We start from the raw sequence: 20,648 nt of genomic DNA on the forward strand, positions 1-20,648 counted from the left end.
CCACTCAGTAGATGGGAGTTTAAAAGGGCACAGTGGTGATTTAAAACTCATGGTCTCTCCAAGAAGGGGGAAACTTGAAGTGTGGACTGTAGACAGCAGGAGCACAGAAAGGTCTGAAAGCCCTGCAGTAGATGCTCCTGGAGCCTGGAAGAGAAAAACAAAGGAGTATGTGACGCCTGCACAAATAACCTTTTGAAATATGCCCAGAAGTGCCTGACAACTCCATTAATGCTATCTTTTGTTTACTAGTCAATATCAAGTCCAAAACCTGATACCCAAATGGATTTTTCTAAATCTTTCATTTCAATTAATATTTTCTGGTCCTTTTTAGCAGCAGCCAGTACTGTGCTGGTACATGTTTAACAACAGGCCTCACAGCCAGGTAATATGTACATCACATTATTAGACATTCTTCCTACATAAAGAAGTTGTCTTTCTTCCAACTGCTGTAGCAAAATACCATACACTGGATGGTTTATAAGAACATAAATGTATTTCTCATGATCTGGAGGCTGGGCTGTCCAACATCAAAACAGATCAGTCTGGTGAATGTCTACTTTCTTGTTAACAGTTGGGCCCTTCCAGCTGTGCCCTCACATGATGAAATATCAGCTGTTCTCTGGAGTCTCCAAAGACAATGCAGCCATGCATCAGGATTCCATCTGTATGCCCTGGTCTCCTCCCAAAGCCCCTAGCTCCTCATAGCATGCTATAGGGGGCTAAGATTTCAACACATGAATTCAAAGGGACACAAGCATTCCGTCCATAATAGACATGTAGCTCACAGTTTATAGGTAACAGAAATATATAGTACTTTTTATCTTTAGAATCATAGCCAAAGAGAAAAGCCAGCATCTCCCATGAATCCACCATGCTAGGTCTTGGGGGATCAACCAAGAAAACGATCCAGCCTTCCTGGTAAGCAGCACAAGCCTACTGGCACTGAGTCTGAGAATCAATACTCTACCTCTGTTAGCAACTAGATGGTTCCAAGGACAGCCTGAGTTGAGAGCAACTAAGGTACATAAAGCGACTAAATCTTTTATTGTTTGATTATGCTGACCTGTGGCCAGCGGTTTGAGCATCTCTCCAGAGGGTGATAGTATGCAATATAGCAAATATGGGGGATTTCCTTCTATCTTCTGTTTGGAGGCTAGTATTGTTTTCACTTTTTTGTTTTATTCTGATTAATTATTTTGCTTTATTCAATATTCTATTTTTATTGGTTTTATTGTTTTGTTTTTGGTTTGATTTTGCTGTACCTGATGGAATGGACAACTCTTGGCAGGAATAACAAGATATACTACAGTAGCTATTATTGTTTTCCTGGTATCCTGCTCTGAAATTCTGTACCAATTTTGCCACATTGTCTTGATTGGCTTTGTTCTGTCTTGCTTTGTTGTATTTTACTATCTTTAAAATTTTTAAAAATTTAAAAATTTTAAAAAAGAATTATAGCCAAATGATTCTCACGGAAATGTGTTTATTACAATACTTTTACATTCATAGTCAATCTATTGTTGGAATTTAATACTGACTTGATAAATGGAGTTGTGTCCCAATCTACTAATACTTTCCTGTTAAATTTTTTGGGAAATTCAACTGATATGTGGTTTACTATTAAACTATTTCTCATCTTCAGAAAGTGCTTTCATTAAACTGAGGCTTATTTCAGCTCCAGGACTACTAACTGTGATACTGTTCTCCACTTAGCTTTTTGTATGACTTGGAATATTGTTGGACTATTTATTAGCCACAAAATCCTGAAAATCATTCAACTCAATCCATGTTTTAAAGTTAAACTCAAATGAAATTATTCTTAAGGTGAAACTAGTTCTTCACAAAGCCAAGTATTAATCAATTGAAATAATTTAAAATGCTGGAAGACTATTTCCTCAGTTGTGCAAGGCACACTAGAAAGGCTATACTCACACATGCACATATGCTGCACACATACACACACACACACTTTTAACGTTAATCTGCTTTATATTAACATTTTCTCCAACATGTCCACTGCAAATCTAAAGTAGATAACCAACATTTTCCATTTTCAGTAGAAATTGATGTCTCTAGTGTTAATATTCCCATTGTGCCAAATTTAAGGCATTATACGTGCTGTGACTGACGCCAAGGTCTGGAATTAATGAACAGCCGCACACTGTTCCACAGCACAAATGGAGCTTAATCATTGATGCTGGGCATGGGGGCTCACATCTGTAATCCCAGCACTCAGAAGGCTGAGACAGGAGAACTGGATCGGTCCACGTTTGAGACCAGCCTAGGCTACAAAGTGAGATGGGGGCCATTCTGTACTGCACAACGAGACCCTTTCTCAAAAAGACCAGAGAAACAAAACAAAGAAAACCCAGAAACGATGTATTTTGGGCACCTTTTAGAACATTACAATTTTAAACCTATGATTTTAACCTACATATTTACAGTGCGCTGGCAAAACTCCTAAAAACTGACTTTTGGTCACCCACCACTTGTACAATGTACAGTAGGGCAAGTCTTCAGCAGATGCCAGTCACTGTGGAGGGTTGTCAAAGATTGCCTTGCATGTGCATCTAACACTGCTGCTGTTGCATCCTGGCTGCCCTAGGTCATTCTTTCTGGCACTGCAGAAAGCACATTTCTCAACACACCTCTCTGGCACTTCTGGAAAGACAGCCCATACTGCTGTGGGCGGTTCTAGGTGGTTACTGATTGCCAAGGATCCAGAGAGTAATACACTTCATCCCCTGTTAACAGTTTAAATTTCCTGATCCTTCCATTCGACCACACACGAAGAAGACCTGTTCCTCTGCAATCACCTCAAAATGCAGGTAAGTAAAAGATATGCATGCATTTATTAGACAGTTCCATGTGGCTCAAATGTTGTCTAAGTCAAAATACAATTGTCCTTCATGTGCGTGTTTCTAATGACAATTGATTATCAGGCTGAGAAAATCTGTAAGGTGTGCACCACCATACCCGGGAAAATCATTCTCAGCACTGAAACATTCAGCACTGAATAGTGTCATGAATTATTTGCTGAATGCTCTGGGAATTGGCTAAAATTTAGTAGTGTGAATCAAACAATACACGGAAAAGGACATTATTTTAAAATGAAAGAATGTATTTCGAACTTTATGATTTTTATTTATTTATTTATTTTGAGACAGGGTCATGCTATGTCATTCAGGTTGGTATTGAACTCACTTATATAGCCTACGCTGGTCTTGAACTCATAGCTGGCCTCCTGCCTTAGTTTCCCCAATGTTGAGATTACAAGCCTGCACCACCATACTCTGTCAACTTTGATTTCTAAAAGTCCTAGAGAAATGTGACTTGACATCCCAGCTGTGACAAATAGGACAGTAGCTATAAAGCAGCACTGTCTGCCAGGAGAATTAAGTTTTGCCAAATGATTCTCATTTACCAAAACAAAGTCTCATCTGTCTTTCTCTGAGAAAATCAGAGGTAGGTTACAGTTAACCCTCCCCATTTTAGTAAAATGGAAACAGCACAGTTCCTCCATAGAACAGTAATTCCAGCAAATTTAACACAGGCTGTAAGAGCAGAACTCCCTCCCCAGACTTTCCACACCAGTCAGGAAGTCCTCTCGATATTTTAAACACATAGCTCAGGTGCCCTGTGGCCAAGTTTCTTTAAAAGGTTTAGGGTTTGCGGTGGGCATACCTAGGACTTGGAGGTATAGGGAAAAGATTGAGTTTTTATTGCATTGAGATATTTATTAGGCTCAAAATTAAAATGAACACAGGCTACAGCTGATAGTAAAAAAATACATAAACATAATTCTTTATTTTTGTGATCTTGCCCTAGGCAGACACATAAGATTTTTCGAGACGTTTTCTTAGATTTCTTTTTTCTATAGGTTCCCTTTGTCCTAATTCCTCGGGAAGCAACACCATGAGGAAATAAAAACCTGTGAGCTTCCGTTTTGTGTCTTTATAGGTTTTTTTTTTTTTTCAAACGCCTATCCTTTGAATATTCTTCCTATAAAACATTTTCTGCATACTCTGGGATCTGGCTAAAATTTAACAGAGAAAAAGTTTAATCAATAGACATAGTTAAGGAAATTATTTTAAAATGAAAAGATGTGTTCTCAAATCTATGATGTTTAGAAGTCCTACAGAAATGTTACAGGACAGGGTACATAAATCCTTTTCGCGTGTATGCGGGAAGTAAAATGCTGTTTTTGCAAACCACGGTAAGCATCAAGTAGAGGAAGCATTCTGAGTCCCTGGCCCCTGTTTTGAAGTCTTCAGCTCTCATGAGGGCTGAATTCACAATTCAGTATAAATACTTTTAGGACTGAAGTCCGAAGCAATGCATAAAACTCTTGGAAGCAATGAGGAATCGGTTTGATGAATAAGCGACTACGTAGGTATCTTCCTACTTCACCCCCTACCCGCAAAAAAACTGAATTTTAATAGAACGCTGTAATGAAATCCTTACAATTGCTGCTAACACACTGGTAAGCCGCGGCTGAAAAAATATTCTGAAAGTATCTGAAAAACATTGTGGCAACTAATACATATACGTGACTTAATACGCTCCAGACCCACAGTTGAGCTGAGCGTTTTACACACGTGCAGAATCCTTGCGGATCCGGGGAGCCGGGGCCCCCGGCTCGCCCCAGCCGCGCGGATGGGGACTGGAGAACCGCGGCTGCACAGCCAGGCTCCACGCCAGGGGGCAGCAGACGCGGGGTCGGGGCAGTAAAGGTTTCAGGTCTGATCCTCCCTGCCTGCGGCTGCTGTCACGTCCCCAGAGCATCCAGGGTTAGCACAGGAGGGACGTGCGGCTGTGTTCCAATATGCCTTTATTTAGGCACAAAGGTTAGATTTCATACCATTTTTCATGTATCATGAATTTTTCACTTTGTTGTTTTCAGACAACAAATTTCTTGATTTTTTTCCTGACTCCCGGGTGTACAAAAGGGGAGGGGCAGTTTGGCAATCACCCCTGGGAGCCCCCGAGGACGCTGGCTTCGTAGCTGTTCAGTGAAAAGAAAGCTTGGAAGCAAAGCGTTTGCTGAGTGACCAAGGGACGTGCAGTCGCCCCTCTTCCTGGCGTTGACCAGGCCCCTGACCGCTTCCCACTCCGGCGTAGGGCGAGGCCGAGCAGCCGGGGAAAGGCGTCGCGAGGGCAGCTCCCCCGCCTCGTCCCGGGCGATGGCACGGCCGCCCTGGCGGGGTCGCTGTACCGTCCTCCAGGCGCCCGCGCCCGCCTAGCCGCGCCAGTTTCCCCGCGGGTTCGTCCCGGCGTCCGGCTGCCTGATGTGTGAGCCAGGAAACAGGCTGGCGAGGGGACCCGCCCCCGGGCGCCGAGCTAGTGTCCGCTGGCAGCGCCACGCGTTTGGCAAGAAGCGCCCCGCGCGGCGGGTCCCAGGCGCAGCGGAAAAGGTTCAGACCGGGGCTAGAGATTGAGCTCGGCGGCACAGCGCCTGCCTGGCAAGAACAAGGTCCTCAGTTCGACTCCCGATACAAAAAAAAAAAAAAGCTTAGATGGGCAGCCACGACCGACCAGCTGCGGGCACCCAGAAACCTGCTGGAAGGCCGGGACTCAAACCCGGAGCGAGGCCGGCTCGGGAGGGGCGGGACTCAGGCCCGGGCCGGGGGCGGCGCTGGAGACGGGGAGGGGCCGAGGGCGGGGCCGGGCCTGAGGCGGAGCCCGGGGCGGGGCCCGAGGCAGCGCTGGGGCCGGTGGGGCCTTGACCTGGGGCGTGGGCGGGGCCCAGGCCGGGCTGGTCCCAGGCCGGGCGCGACTAGGCAGCGGCGCGCAGTCGGCCCCATGGCGTATCCCGGACACCCCGGCGCGGGCGGCGGCTACTACCCAGGCGGGGTAAGTGCAGCCCGGGGACGGGACCCTTGGGCTCGGGGCTCCGCGCGGCCCGTCCTGTGACGCCGCGCGCCTGGCGGCGCACCCCGGCCCTGTTCCTCAGTTCGGCCGTGCGGGTCGGGGCTGGGGGGCACCGTGTGGCGGCGCGGGGATCCTGGTGAGGATGGGCGGCGGCGCCCGGCTTTCCTCGGAAGCCCTCAGCGATGTGCGGGCTACGCAGCGCGATCGTGACGTGGTGTTTCCTTTGACAGTTCGGAGGGGCGCCCGGAGGCCCGGCCTTTCCCGCGCAGACGCAGGACCCGCAGTATGGCTACTTCGCCGCGGTGGCTGGACAGGTCAGCGTTTCCTTCCTGTTAGGAGAGGTCGGATTCCGTGTTCGTGTTCCCTGTGGGTGCTGGCGATCTAGAAGAGCAGACTTTGCCCTGCAATGAGTCCCTTTTTATGTATGCAAAAAAAAAGAGAAGGAAAGTTCTTTACTTCCTGTTTGTTTTCTTGTAGAATTCGGTCCAGAGTAGCACCTATGCTTGCGTTAGTTCAGTTCCAACCAAACCTATGATTAAACAAGACTGGAAAGGTTGGAGGAGTGTAAATATAGTTTAAAGATCTGTGAGAGAAAAGATGTCTTTATAACTGTATTCTTGGAGTCCAAGGTTCAAGAACTGGGAAACCCATCTGTACAATTTAAAGACATGTATTAGCATTCATGTAGCCAGATTCGAAGGGCACTTTTTTTTATTCAATCAGGAAATTGGTATATAAAGATTTATCAGCTGATAAACAGGTATATAAAGACTTATCAGCTGATAAATAGATATATAAAGATTTATCAGCTTCAAAGTAAGAAAGTCCCTACTCTCAGTATCAGGAACTTAATATTGCGAAGCTTCCTTTCTCTCCCTTGCTATTACTAGGTTAGCTTTCCCTTGACCTTAGGAGTTATGACCTGAGTTATGACATGAATTAAGACCTCGAGACAGAGTTCAGTTCAGCTCCAAAGACCATGCCTGCATTCCTGAGTTATGTGACAGAGGGCGGACTTCCTTGAGGGAGGACCCTTGCATAAACCACAAGGTCACTGTATGCAGTAAATAGCACTGTGTGCTGTGGGCACAGTACGGACCTGTTGAGAAGGCCTGTTTAAGTCCTTATGAACTCAGCATAGTCTTGTTTTGACTCAAAGGTAAAAACTGCAAAACCATAATGTAAACAAGTTCTGTAGAATATTACAGAATAAATACCCAAGACCACCTTTTGAAGTAACACTCTTAAGAAACGCAGCTTTGAGAACATGAGTGGAAAATTGGGTCTAAAACTGGAAGACTTCCCTATAAGTATCTGCTTAACCTGTTACTGATCTGTGTCTTTGAAACCACAGGACATGGCACACCTCAAGACTAGTGTTCTTAGGTGGCCAGTGCCGCTGGTGTAAGTGACCCCACCTGCTTAGCTTTCAGCCTCCTTGACCTGTGTTCTCCTGTTCGACCTGTTTGAAATTATTTGATCCTTTTCCTCACAGTACTCATTGACTGGAGGAGTTAGGGGTTTTATTTTAAAATCTCTAAAAGTGACAAAGTATCTGAGGATCTAACCTGATTCAGCCAATGAGCTGGCTCAGACTGAGCACCTAACCTGTATCTTCCAGAAGTGCTGTGAAAAAAAAAAAAATTCACCAAACAAAAAGGCTATCAAAGAGTGTTTGAACTGAGTTACTTACTGATGACTGCCATGTATCCTGCTCAGTCTTTTTCCCTAAAAATTCTTTTTAATCAACATCATACATAATTTTTGAAAAATACTTAGTTTTAGCAGTTTTCTAGTTTAGACTGAGCAATGTCACCAAAATAGACTCTAAATTAGTCTGTTAAATTAAATTAGCCTATGAGTTAGAATGAGAAAAGTAAATGCCCACTTTTGGAAGAATTCTTTTTTAAAGAAAAAATCTCATGCATGATACTCCTTTTTCATTATTGTTATATTGAAGGTGAACAAAGAACTTGCATGGACAGCACAAATCACTGTTGATTCCTTTTCCTCTTTTTTTCAAAAGGATGGGCAAATAGATGCTGATGAATTACAGAGATGTCTAACACAGTCAGGCATTGCAGGAGGATACAAACGTAAGTACCAGGTTTCTCTGAAAGTGCTCATTCTTCATATTTTAGTTGAGATGATAACCTCCATGGAAATAGAACTTTTCTGATCCAAATTTAGAATTTAAAAAGCTAAATTAGGCTATTATTTCAGAATGCTGATTTGAACTCACTTTTTTTTTGTAAAAGGAGAATGAATATAGTTTTAACATAAAGGTAAATCATAATGGTAATTGTTTTTTAAATAAACCATAGAGTATGGGTTCTATTGGATTTTGTCAAAAATCACATTATATCTGGTAAAACAGATATAAACGTAGGAAATATCTGTTGTGGGAAATAATATTTGAGAAAGTAGTTAATAATATTATAGGGTGCAGTTGAAGCAGCCATGTGAAAAACTGCAGTATGGATGAAATTTTGGCAAATAATCAAGAGGGAAAAAAAGACAATGAAAAAGTAGCAAATGAATAGCTAAGTTTTCTAAGTCCAATTTAATTTTTTAATTTTAAAGAGAAAAAATAATACAGAATTTCAGATCAAGATAACAGAAAATTAACAACAGTTAATACATTGTGTATTGTTATCTTCAAAGTGGTTGCTTAGATTATAAGATATAGGCATACAAAATTGATCTAACAATATAAGCAGAAACTATTCTTTTCAATGAGCTAAAAGAAATTAGTATAATTATCTTAGCTATCTTGTATATATAATATTTATATATATTGTATATATATATTTTTTTCCCCCCTTCCTTCTTTTCTCCTTTCCTTCAGCCCAGTTCTTTCCTTTTGAGCAGTTTCTCTCCCTCACATATCTTTCGTAGCTTTTGGATCTCATTTACTATCTCAGTTTCTTATACTAGGGAGACAATATGATGTTTACACATGCAGGTCTGATTTATTTCACGTATGAGCATCCATTTACCTATAAAAGCCTTGAGTTTATCTTTCTTAAAAATACAGAACACTTCCTAATTTGCATGTCATCCTAGCGCAGGGGCCATGCTAATCTATGCTGCTGAAATGAGCACAAGTCCAGTTTTAAAGTGCTATGGAGAATATGATGAATATGACTGTCTTAGTCATTTTTTAAGAAAATTTTGAATTATTTATGTTTTTAATGTAGTTTAGATTTTTAAAATTTTTATCAGTATATGTTTTCAATACATGATGAGTGCATTCATTGTATGGAATTGGTGCACAGGCATAGCACATCTCAATTCTTTTTTTTCTCTTTCCCCTCTGTCCCTCCTTGTTTGTTTTGGTTGGTTTTTTTTTTTTTTTTTTTTTTTTTTTGGTACTGGGAATTGAACTCAGGACCTTGCACTTGACAGGCAGGTGCTTGTACCACTGAACTAGATTCCCAGCCCTTGGTTTGGTTTTTGACCAAGCATCAGCTTCACTTACTTTTATCTTATAAGTCCTGATAAAGTTAATTATCGTACATACAGATTGAAAGGCAGACTAACATGCTAAAAAACATATAGAACACCTAAAACAGTTATACTGAATCAAAGTATACTGTCTGTTCCAGATTACAATAACTTTTTTCTCTTATTGTCTGTCTTTTATTTTACACTTTATATATTGAGTTTTCCAATACACAAGAAACCATGTGAAATTTAAGCTTGTATCTGATTTATTCAATATTATGGTTTCAAGGTACATCCATTTACCCACAGATGACAGGTTTATCCTTTATGGTTTCTCCATTGTGTATGTCTTGGTTACTTTTCTCTTCTTGCTGGGACAAAATATCCAACATCCAAAATGAAGGAAGGAAAGGTTTATTTAGCTCACAGTTGTGGTGAGTTCAGTCCATAATCAGCTGGCTCCAACACAGGATGGCATGGCACTGGGCACTACTTCAAGGCAGCAGCCAGCAAAAGCAGCCAGAGCAAAAGAAAGAAAGAGGAAGCCTCTTTTCCTCCCTTATACTGTATGCAGGCCACCCCCAGCCCCCAGAGCAGACGTAGCAGTCACAAAATCTCTGCCCAAGTCTTGTATAAAATGAGGATATTTACACAAAGATCCTAGCTTCCTGCTGAGTCTCTTAGTTAAACTTCTAAACTTCCCAAGTTGACACAATGTATCAACCATAACAGTGTATAAATAACATTTTCCTTATCCATTCATCTGTTGATGGACATATAGGCTACTTTCAGGACTCTTCTGTTCTGAGTTGTGCTGCTGTAAACATGGATGTTGTGGTATGATGACTTTAACTGTTTGGAGAAGGTACTTAGAAGAGGAACAGCTAGGTCAGCTGGTATGTTTAGAATTAGATCATTTCAGTCCATCTGCTAAATTAGTGAATTTCTTAGATTTGGGTTCCAGATGTTTGGAACCATGCAGACAACCCATTTATGTGGCCTCCTTTACAGAGCACCAGTTAATGAGAGAAAGGAAGCCTGCTAGGTCAGGTGTCCTGAATGACAGGGGCTGGCATTTACTGATGACTTTTTCCAAAGCTTCCTCAGTCTTCAGCCCCGTAGCACTTACGGTTATGGTGTTTGGGAGTGGTCAGTCCTGTATTCTAGGCCCCCAGGGATTAAACGTGCTACTGGCAGCATGAATACATCCATCACCTACCAGGTCTCTCTCCTCCCTCCGCTTCAGATAACATGTTCAAATACAACAAGAAATTCCACTTTCTGAACTCCACTGCTGGTTCTGTCCTCCACAGCTCCTCGCTGGCTGGGTCTTCTGCCCTAAAATTAGTGCTTACCCTCACTTACCCACCTTTGCTGCAGGTGACAGAAATATTGCAAAGATGCTGTAACCCTGCCAGGAGCTTGCCAGGTCATCACCTGCCAGGTCTTCTCTCTCCTCCCTCCGCCTCAGATAACATGTTCAGATACGAGAGGTTCCACTTTCTGAACTACTCACACTGCTGGTTCTGTCCTCAACAGCTCCTCGATGGCTGGGACTTCTGCCCTATAATTAATGCTTGCCCTCACTTACCCTCCTTTCCTACCAATGACAGACAGAAATATTGCAAAGATGCTGTAGCCCTGCCAGGAGCTTCTCATTCCACACACACACTGCATACATAGTTTTCAAATCATCTTGAGATGACAGATCTCTAGGTTAGATAGCAGTGTCTTAATGCAAATGTATTATCTACCTACCAACTTTAACAGTTTGTATTCTATCCAGCCTTCTATCCAGACAGAACATCAACTCCCTCCCTCCTTTTTGGTGAGCTGTGAGTTACAGTGCTCAAATGTAGATTCACAGCTGAGGGTGTGCAGCAGCATTTTTTGGTTGACATGACATATTTGAACAACTCACATTTCTTTTGTTATCGTGCTTTATTTTATGTGACTTTGAGTATCCTATTACTATTTCCTGGTTGGGAGAATAGAAAAGAACTTTTTGAATTTTAGTCATTTAATCTGGTCCTAAACAAAAGAAGCACTTTGTAGCTTAAGGTAAACTATGGTAGGTGGTAGGGTTTACATTGTTAGTCATATTTGCCTTCAGCAGTTGAGCCTGTGCAGCAGGGAGGTCTGATAGCAGGGTTTATCGAGAAATACAACGGCATTACACATAAACTGTTGGAGGTGCAGCAGGTTTTTAAGTCTACTAAAGACAGTTGCACAGTCTTGGCAGTCCTTTTAAGGGTTTTATTTGGGAGAGCCATGTTTACTGATGGCTTTGGATCAATTCTTAAAATATAAGAACTTTGTGATTTCATTGATCTGTTTAGTTCTTCTGTTGGCTGTCACAAACCATCTTGCTTTTTGGCATGTCAGAGTTCTGTAATAAAGAAATTGTACAATCAGTGGTCCTTTCTATCCAGCTTCAAAACAAGAAGCTCAAACCCAAAGTGGGTGGGCCACAGGACACAGCTTCTTCTAAGCCAGCTTCAAAGAAGCAGTGGTAGCTCTGGGCGGAGCTGATGATCATAGCTCAGGTTTGCAAGGTGGTGACTCAGCTCCTGTCTTTCCCTAAGGTTCAGCTATTCCTCTGTGGCACAGCTGGGAGAAACCACTGGCGGGAGAACTTCCCTGCCAGCTTTCTTTCTTTCTGATAGAAGAAAACATGTTCGAAGCACTTTAGTAATAAGAGCAGAAAAAGAACGTAAAGGTTATTTCAAAAAGAATTAGCATTAATAAAAGCTATTTCTGGGAAGAAAATACAATTAAAATTGACAAAGGGTTATTTTTCTCACCCAAACTTACTGAATATCAGTGTTGTAGTTTAGTTCGCTTTTGTTATCTCCAGAATTCCTGTTACCCAGACCCCTGTATGTAGTAAGTGTTTACAGGATGGCTGTTGAGTAGGTGTATTTGGAAACTTTTAGCCTATAAGTTTACCAGTATTTGAAGTAGTGATAGATTTCTTTCAGGTATCATAAAAACATAAGATCTCATTTAAAAGCCATATTTCTCCTTACATTCTCTGTAAGGGGTGTACATATAAAATACAGGGGTGTGTAGCATCCTGCTTAGGGGTGAGAATCAGGCCTTCTCCGTGCATTCATTTACTCAGCCATTGCATTTCCAGTGAACACCTACAGTGTGCTGCATGTGTCCGCACCACAGTGTCAGGAGGACACTAGCGGGTACAATCTAGAAGCTGTGGGACAGCATAGGACAGGAAGGAGGCAGGAGGCAGGAAAGTTTTCCTTGCAGAAGTATTGTCTAAATTGATGAAAAGTGAAAGTTCAGCAGAAATGAGGTCAGCCAGATGGTAAGTGGGGAGAGGTGTGTAGGGGGGGTGTTGTGTGGCACATACGTACATACACAAAAAACTTCTTAGGAGGATAGCAACCGGGGCTCAGGTTGCTGTGCTGTCTTGGGGTATTTCCTAAATCTTAGTGGTGTCAGGGTCACCTGGAAGAACTGCAGACCAAATAATTGGGCCCAGCCACAGACTTCTTCATTCAGGAGAGAGAGACCTGAGAATTTTGACCTCTACTTTCCGTGCATTGCTGTTCTAGGTTGACCCAGCTGCTTTTATGGGAATATACATCTCACCTCTGGATCTTGTTAAAATTTACAGTCTGATTTTATTGGCCTGGGTTAAGGGCCAAGATTTTGCATTTCTCACACACTCCCGAATGCACTGATAGGCTTGGTCCACTTATTTCACACATGGCTGCTCTCTGAAGTCATCTGAGAGCCTTTGAACCTGTGGTACAGCCCAGGTATCAGGAGCCTTTCAAATCTCCAGGTGATTTCTGGTACATGCTGGGGTTGAAAACACACTAGTTGAGAGTTTATGGGCTTTATACCTCCATACAATTGAAAAGTCAGAGTGAGGAACCGACTGGCTCTTTCCAAGACATGTAGAGGAGTGTGGTCACTTTCTCTTACCTCAGAGAACTGTTTGTGTGGATCACATGGAGCTTGAAGTGCGAGGTGGAAATTGCTGCCAGTCTTGGCTTTTGGGAAAGGACATGCCAAGTACAGTACTTGTTTAATGTACAAAACCTATTGTTTGTACTGTTTGGAGACAGTATATTAATAACAGTGTAGTTGCGGTCTGATCTCAGGTTGGTTAGACAAAAGAGCTAGAAAGAGCTGTAAAATGTTAATTCTCTATGTGTCTTACACTTGCAGAATTTTTATAGCTTTCCCCACTTGACACTTTTCACTCCTGCCGTCTAGACCTATAGCTTCTTTGTACCCGTGAATGTAGTGCATCTTCAGAGGAACCGAGTTCCAGTAATGTAACATGAGACGCCAGCGGTTCTGACTTTAGTTTCCTAATACTTAGATGTCTACCCACTGGCTGTCCTCACAGTGCCCGACTGTAGGTAAACTAAGCAGGCTTCAGACCCGGAGCCACCACTGCACCTGTTGTCACGTTTTCCTCCACAAGCATATTTAGCTGGTCAAACAAACTTACTGCATATAAAATGCCATCATAGATTGCTTGTAGTAGAAGGTTATTATTCAGTACCTGACACCAAAGTTAAAAGACAAAAGTAAACAATTAGAGAAAGCCTAGCAAAAGCAGCAATTCCTTGTCACTCGGGAGCAGGAACAAAACAGCCCCACCTTCCCACATACCCGGTGGGTGGAAGGCACTATGGTTCTTTGTGGTGAATTGAATGCACTATATTATCGGTATATTGTAACCTTAAAGACAAAAAGTTATTAAGAAGACTATGCAACACTTTAAAAAATATTTCTCTTAAAGTCCAATATGAGTTCTGGAAAAAATCCTTTTATTTGAAAAAGTTGTACTTCACAGCTCCAATATAATTTAGACTCACATAAATTGAGTAGCATATTAAAAGTAAATAAATCACATTCCTAATTCACTGAATTAATTCAATGTAAAGTGAATTTTCAAAATTGTATTTATATGTATGTACTTTTCTTACAGCTTTTAATCTGGAAACTTGTCGGCTTATGGTTTCAATGCTGGATGTATCCTTTTATCTTGGTTGTGTCTAGCGTATTTTTTCATGCCAATAAATTTCCTTCCTAAAGGAATTCATCTCAGAATTAATACCCAGTAAAACAAAGTGACAGCCCACTAAAAATATTTGTGAAGTAATGAGATGTTAGGATGTAATTTAGTGTGAAAATAGGAAAGAAGGCTAGTCAAGAGAGGGTTAATTGTTCAAGAACTGAAGTGAGTAGCCAAGCATAGCGGTTCACGCCTGTAATCCCAGCACTCCCGGAGGTTGAGGTACGAGGATTCCAAGTTCCAGCCTCGTCTGAGCAATGTAGCAGCTGAGTGAGACCCTGTCTTTAAGGTAAGGCATGGGGAGGGTGCCCTCAGTGCTAAGGCCTCAGGTTCAGTCCTCAGGATTGAGCAATAAAAACACGAAAAACAAGAAAGCATCGAAGTAGAACAAGTGTAGAGGAAAGCACAGCAGGGCCGCTTTTTTTCTGCAGTGTGGACACTCTGTACTCCACGCTTGACTCTGGGGGTGGAGCTCCATGTCCCTGCCCCTGGCCTCCATGGCTCTGGCACAACCCTGCAGTGCCTTCCATCCTGACACATCTTCCAGAAGTCTGGAAGAGCTTCCCCAAAAAATGTGAGACCACAGATGATCCATGCTGAGGGGAAACCATGGGGCCTGCAGCACCGAAAGTGCAACTCGGTCCCAGGAACAACTCTTATTTGTGGCTTTTGTTTGGTAGCTCACAATTCGATGTCATTTGCTTGTAATCAGACCACTTGGGTTCTCTTTTCCCACAGAATGCCACAGGTATGCATAGCTTTTCTTCCACTCTTTCTTTCTGTGATATCATTGACCATTTTATCAAACCAAGAAGGAACAATGAACTCTTTTACTCATTTAGCAGAAAGGACATTGAAGTCCTCTTATCCCAGTCCCAACTTGAGAATTTAAAAAATATTGTCAAGTAGCACAGCCGTGATCCTTGACCCCAGCTCAGAAAGATATGTCTGGTACCATGGGCTTCACGGAGTTCAAGGAGCTCTGGTCTGTGCTGAACGGCTGGAAGCAGCACTTCACCAGCTTCGACAGTGACCGCAGCGGGACTGTGGACCCTCAGGAGCTGCACAAGGCACTGACCACCATGGGTGCGTGCGACCCTGGGTGTGCATGGCTCCAGTGCTCGCCCTGGCAGCAGCAGGGCTCCCCCTGTCATCAGTGTCCCTGAAGATAGTTTCTCTTTTCCTAGAAATTGTGTCTGTTCCTCATTAAGAGGAGTTGACAGTCTTAAACAATTGTGCTTGTTTTATAATAGCTATATTTGAGTCTTTAACTTGCTGTTTTTCTGGATGATATTTCTGGCTTTCAGGGTTTAGGTTAAATCCACAGACTGTGAATTTGATCGCGAGACGCTACAGCACCAATAGGAGGATCACTTTTGACGACTACATCGCGTGCTGTGTGAAGCTGCGGGCGCTCACAGGTACAGTCTGCCTAGTGCCGGCTGGGCCTCTTACCTGTTGTTTCTTGGTAGTTGTTTCACTGAGTGCACTTCTAACAGGGTTGTGAAGCATTGCTAATGTAATCATTTTTCTTATTAGAATTTTTTTTTTTAGTGAGTAATCTTAACTAGCCAGGCACTGAGACACAAGCCTGTCACCTCTGCTGCTGCTCAGGCGGCTGAGCAGGAAGGTCGCAAGTTTAAGAGCAGCCTGGCCACTTAGCAAGATCCTGTCTTGTAAAAGTCTGGGTATGTAACTCAGGGATAGAGTACCCCTGGGTTCAGTCCCTGGTACTGAGAAAAATAAACAAAACAGAAAACTAAATTGTACTGAAATGTTCCAAAATGTAACCAGTAAATTTGTGCTATTCTTTTCATTTTTCTTCTTTTTTGGAAGTGGTGGAGATTGAAAACAGGGCCTCAGGGCCTCAGTGTGTGAGGCTGGTGCTCCACTACTGTGTTAACCCAGCCTTAACTTGTGCCATTTTGGGCAAAATGTGATTGAGTGATTTCTCTATAGAATGTGAAATATCTGAAGAGTGAATTGTAAATACTTTTCAAGTGAATGTTTTTCAATAGATTGGGGCTTAAATAGCTGGATTCACAAGCTGTTAATGGTCTTGGAAGTTGCACAATTTTTACTGACTTTGGGATAAGGTATTTTCTCCATGATGGAAAAAAAACAGTTGGCCAACTTCTGTCTGCTATATCACTTTACATAGTAAGTCTTTATATAATTGGCTTGTTTGCTTTGGTCTTTTATGTTGACTCTTGTAGAATTTAACATTACTACAATTTGAACCTAATACTATAATAATTAACTTGTGGCTTTTTCTTAAAGAAAACACAAATTTTCTGTGTTGTTTTTCAGATAGCTTTCGAAGACGGGATTCTGGTCAGCAGGGTGTTGTGAATTTCTCATATGATGATGTAAGTCTCAGTAAATTGAGAGCTGTGTTACTGTGTCTGCCTTTACTTTCAGTAACAGGCCATCTGAGTCATTGAGAAGTCATTAACAACTCAGAGCTATACCGACATAATCTGTATTTTCTGAGTGTTCTAATGTTTCTCCCCTACAAAATACAGAGATGTACATACTTTCGATTTAGGGGCCCAGGGAATGGAAAAGGTGTGGGTTTGGCCTCAGACCAGTCCATCTAAGAAATTTCTAGACGCCCTGGTCTTCAGGTTTATTCTGTAACATAGGGACAAGCAGCATGGCTTTGTGGAAGAGCTGCAGGCTTAGCAGCACACAGGGCCTTGATGCTTTCAGACGGCAAAAAAGAAATTTAACAGCGCACTGCCTATTGCTGTGTGCTTAGCCAGCATTTCATAGCCAGTACTGATGCTCAGAATTCACATTTCTGAATGTCAAAAGGTCAACTGTTTTTTAATAAAGCAGATTTTAAAGGAATAGAGTATTTAAAGGTGTGCCATTAGAGTTGAGGAATAAAACTGCAGTGTGGAATTCCCTGCCTAATTCAGCTGTATGAGTTCTGGTTTTTCTATTTGTGGATAATGATTTTGACTATGACTGTTTCTATAGTGTTAAATATTGGTTGGGATTTAAATAGGTCTTTATTGATTGAAGTAATGCCTCCTTCCTGTCAGATATGAGGAACCAATTGGATTTTATATTAGACTGTTTCCCTACATCATTCATGTATATTTTAGACAGTCATGGGGTAGGGGTTAAACCCACAATTCTAACTAAAGTGTAAACTACGTGACCATAGACTGCAGTATAATGTAACACTGTCTTTTCTCTCTTGTAGTTCATTCAGTGTGTCATGACTGTTTAAGTCAAAAAGAAGCTGCTGAACATTACATTCCGGCTGGATTTCACGTTTGCTTCCTCTTTGCCTCAAGTAGTCTGCTTAAACCTATGTCGCCACTTTCTCCAGCATCTGCTGGAAGGTTTATTACTTCACACAATTGAAGCTGTTAGTTTTGATAATGCATTCTTTGAATTTTGTTAATATAAAGTCAGGTCTATTGTACTGATGAGAACTTCCCTAACTCATTATCAATCAATGCCTTATTTTCCTGCTAAACCTCTTTTATATCAGTATGCAGAATGTTTAAGGTGCACTATGATATGAAAAACTTTTAATTAAACTAAAGCTATATACTTTTCCTCCCCTAGAGAAATGTGGTTGAAAATATGTGGAGCACTCCCTATATAAATGATGTAGACCCTCTTAGACACAAAAAAACAAACATGGTCATCTATGTCAAGGTTCATCTTAGTAGAAATTTGGCACAGGTTTTATTTAAACTTACACATATTTTGATGACCTTATCAATGAACAGGGAACACTGATTATTTGCTGCCTCTTTAATTTGAATGTCAAATACTGTTATCAAGTGCTTTGTCATCATCTATTCAAACCTTTATTCTTAAAAATTCAGTATACATTTAGCTGTGGAAAAAAATGATAGAAAAAGACTAAGAGAATGTACCAAACTATTAACTATGGTCAGTTTTGACTATACAATTCCAAGTGACTTCAACTTCATTTACACATTTCAGCATTTTCCGAATTTTCTACATGGATTCTTCCATTTTAAAATCAGAAGATACACTAATTTTTAAAGTATGGATACATCCATTTTGATACATTACATATTTATACTTTTAAGAATACACAGCAAGAAGACTAGACTAGGTATCCCACCATGTTTATCTGGAAACTACAGGGGGGTGGGGGGGGTCAGAGTAATGGGTTTCCTTCCTTCTCCTGCCAGTTTTCCAACTACTCTCTAAGAAGCAAGTATTATATATAGTAGAAGACATTTGGGTAAGGCCTAGATTCTAATGCAGTTGTGCCTCTTGCTTGTGGCTTGACCATTCTTAGTACCCTCAGCAGTCTGTTTTCCTATCTTTGACAAAAAAAATAGTACTCGCCTCTTGGGGTAGCTTGAGGTTTGAAAAAGTATGTGGTGTAATGAGTATCAACAGGGTTTGTTTCTTAAATTGGACTGCTGTGCCTTTTTTTCCTCTGATTTTACAGATATAAAGTGATCCTACTCTACTTCCTCCTTGCCAGCAGTGTATTTGTCTTATTTTAGGGGATAATGTGAGCATTACTGTTGTTCAAAAATAAAAATTTGTCTATATTTTTTAGTCTCATTTCACTAATACATTTTCAGGTGTTGCATATGTGTAGTAAATATTTTCTGACCTGATTTACGTTTCCATGTCAAGTAGATAACTAGCCAGATTACTGGACAGCGTGAAGCAGCTTGCTGTCTTACATGGTGCCTGCAGGTTCCAGCCTAGGCCTGCAGCTGTGCAGCCATGACACCTTGCTTGGGTCTGGGCTGTCCAGAAATGGTTCAGAAGGTACCCAGAGGACTAAGAGGCAGGGACGGTTCTTCATCATTCCAGTATCTGCTGTTTCTTTTAAACTCACCAGGGTCTTCTAATAAATCATAGTTTAAGGGAATAATTTCCATGGTAAGTGTGACAGTAAGAAAGAAGGCTATTGCTGGAGTTTGACCATCCTCGCCCTTTGATAAATCCCAGCTGTGCTGCCTTGATCTCGGCTCTGAATTTGCCTGGGGTAAAAGCCGGAGTATTATAAGGCTGCTTCTCAAGTCTCTCCATTCATTCAGCATTAATTATTGATACTTTGAAACAAGTCTCCCTGTCTTCTCTCCTGTTCCATTTCTTTTCAAGAGCATGGAGCTTAGAAAACCTCCCTCTCTTTGACATATGTGACACAGCATTCATTATGAATCTCACATTGCCCTTCTGTGACTTTTTTTTTTTTTTGTCTTTTTCCTTTTTATCGGTACCAGGGATCGAACTCACGACTGTCTGCTTGCAAGGCAGGCGCTTATGCCACTGAGCTAAATCTCCAGCCTCCCTTCTGTGACTTTCTAATGCCATGTACTTCCAGCGCAGCCTCACCCACTTCTTTAAAATGGTCTCTTGGTCCATTGATTGGTCTCTTGGTCCATTGATTTATTTTTTATTAAACCATAAGGTTGGAGCATGGTAAAGCTGTGCACTTAAAACTTGAACATTTCAGTTACTAGGAGGATTAAGTTTCTCAGAGCACTGCAGCTCAGCATTTTATTTTGGAGATGTGTCCTTTGGCTTTGCTTCAAGAGGTTCACACTAAGGGATCTGCCTGGGCCGCCAGAGGCCCAAGCTCCTCAGAGACAGAGACAGCTCGTGGCACCTCATGGTCACAGGCACAGGCTGAAGCGTGGTTCAGCACTTCCTCTGGGCAGTGTCTAAGAGGCCTGTGAGCTAACATGCAAGCCACCCCCAGCCTGGACTTTGTTTCAACTGATTACTATTTCAGTGCTTACTTAAATAGATTATATACCTGAGAATGCTATCAGTGTAAGAAGTGGGACTATATGTAACCACTTTTAAATCTTACAATAAACGTACAAGCCCTTCATCAATAACTTTCTTCTGTTTTTCTCACACTGTAACAGTACCCTGATCACATTTTTTCCTAAGCAGTCTGGGAGTTGAAGCCAAGGAAATTGCAAACACCAGAATAACGACTGGTAATGAAAATGGTTACTTGGGAGACAAAAGCCAGGATGGAGTCTTCGTTAGGCAGCAATAATCATGAATCTAAACTGAACCCATCCAAGACTAGATGTGGCCTCATTAAATATGTGCCCTACGATGACGGGGCATCTAGGACAGGGTATAGGAAATGATTCATTAAAGGCAAGGGGAGTGTTTTTCAGGCAGGGCAGATGGCTAAGGACAAGGTGCTTCGTGTACCACCTCCACGGAACCTGGACAGGCTGAGTGTTGGGGCCATCCTAAAGGATCACTGCATTTCTCACGCTAATCATCTGCG

The 20,648-nt window shown here is 41.9% G+C and overlaps 1 protein-coding gene and 1 pseudogene across 2 annotated transcripts; one reads left to right on the forward strand and one right to left on the reverse strand.

Moving 5' to 3' along the window:
- Window positions 1-2,754: 2,754 nt before the first annotated feature.
- Window positions 2,755-18,933, forward strand: Sri (sorcin). 2 transcript variants are annotated; one of them, XM_063243384.1, is made up of 8 exons: window positions 2,755-2,828; window positions 6,102-6,185; window positions 7,898-7,967; window positions 14,288-14,331; window positions 15,313-15,460; window positions 15,682-15,795; window positions 16,685-16,743; window positions 17,589-18,933. In XM_063243384.1, exons 1-8 carry the CDS (start codon window positions 2,823-2,825, stop codon window positions 17,613-17,615), a joined length of 552 nt encoding a protein of 183 aa, XP_063099454.1. In that variant the 5' UTR covers window positions 2,755-2,822; the 3' UTR covers window positions 17,616-18,933. The 2 variants fall into 2 exon arrangements, with proteins under 2 accessions (XP_063099454.1, XP_003475133.1); XM_003475085.5 differs by lacking the exon at window positions 2,755-2,828 and adding an exon at window positions 5,697-5,853.
- On the reverse strand, window positions 8,899-8,958 carry LOC111758417 (U6 spliceosomal RNA; annotated as a pseudogene).
- Window positions 18,934-20,648: the final 1,715 nt, after the last annotated feature.

Source organism: Cavia porcellus, unplaced genomic scaffold, assembly GCF_034190915.1.
Source record: "Cavia porcellus strain 051 isolate PalLab524CR breed Dunkin Hartley unplaced genomic scaffold, mCavPor4.1 scaffold_2, whole genome shotgun sequence".
In the NCBI taxonomy this organism is placed as follows: Eukaryota; Metazoa; Chordata; class Mammalia; order Rodentia; family Caviidae; genus Cavia; species Cavia porcellus.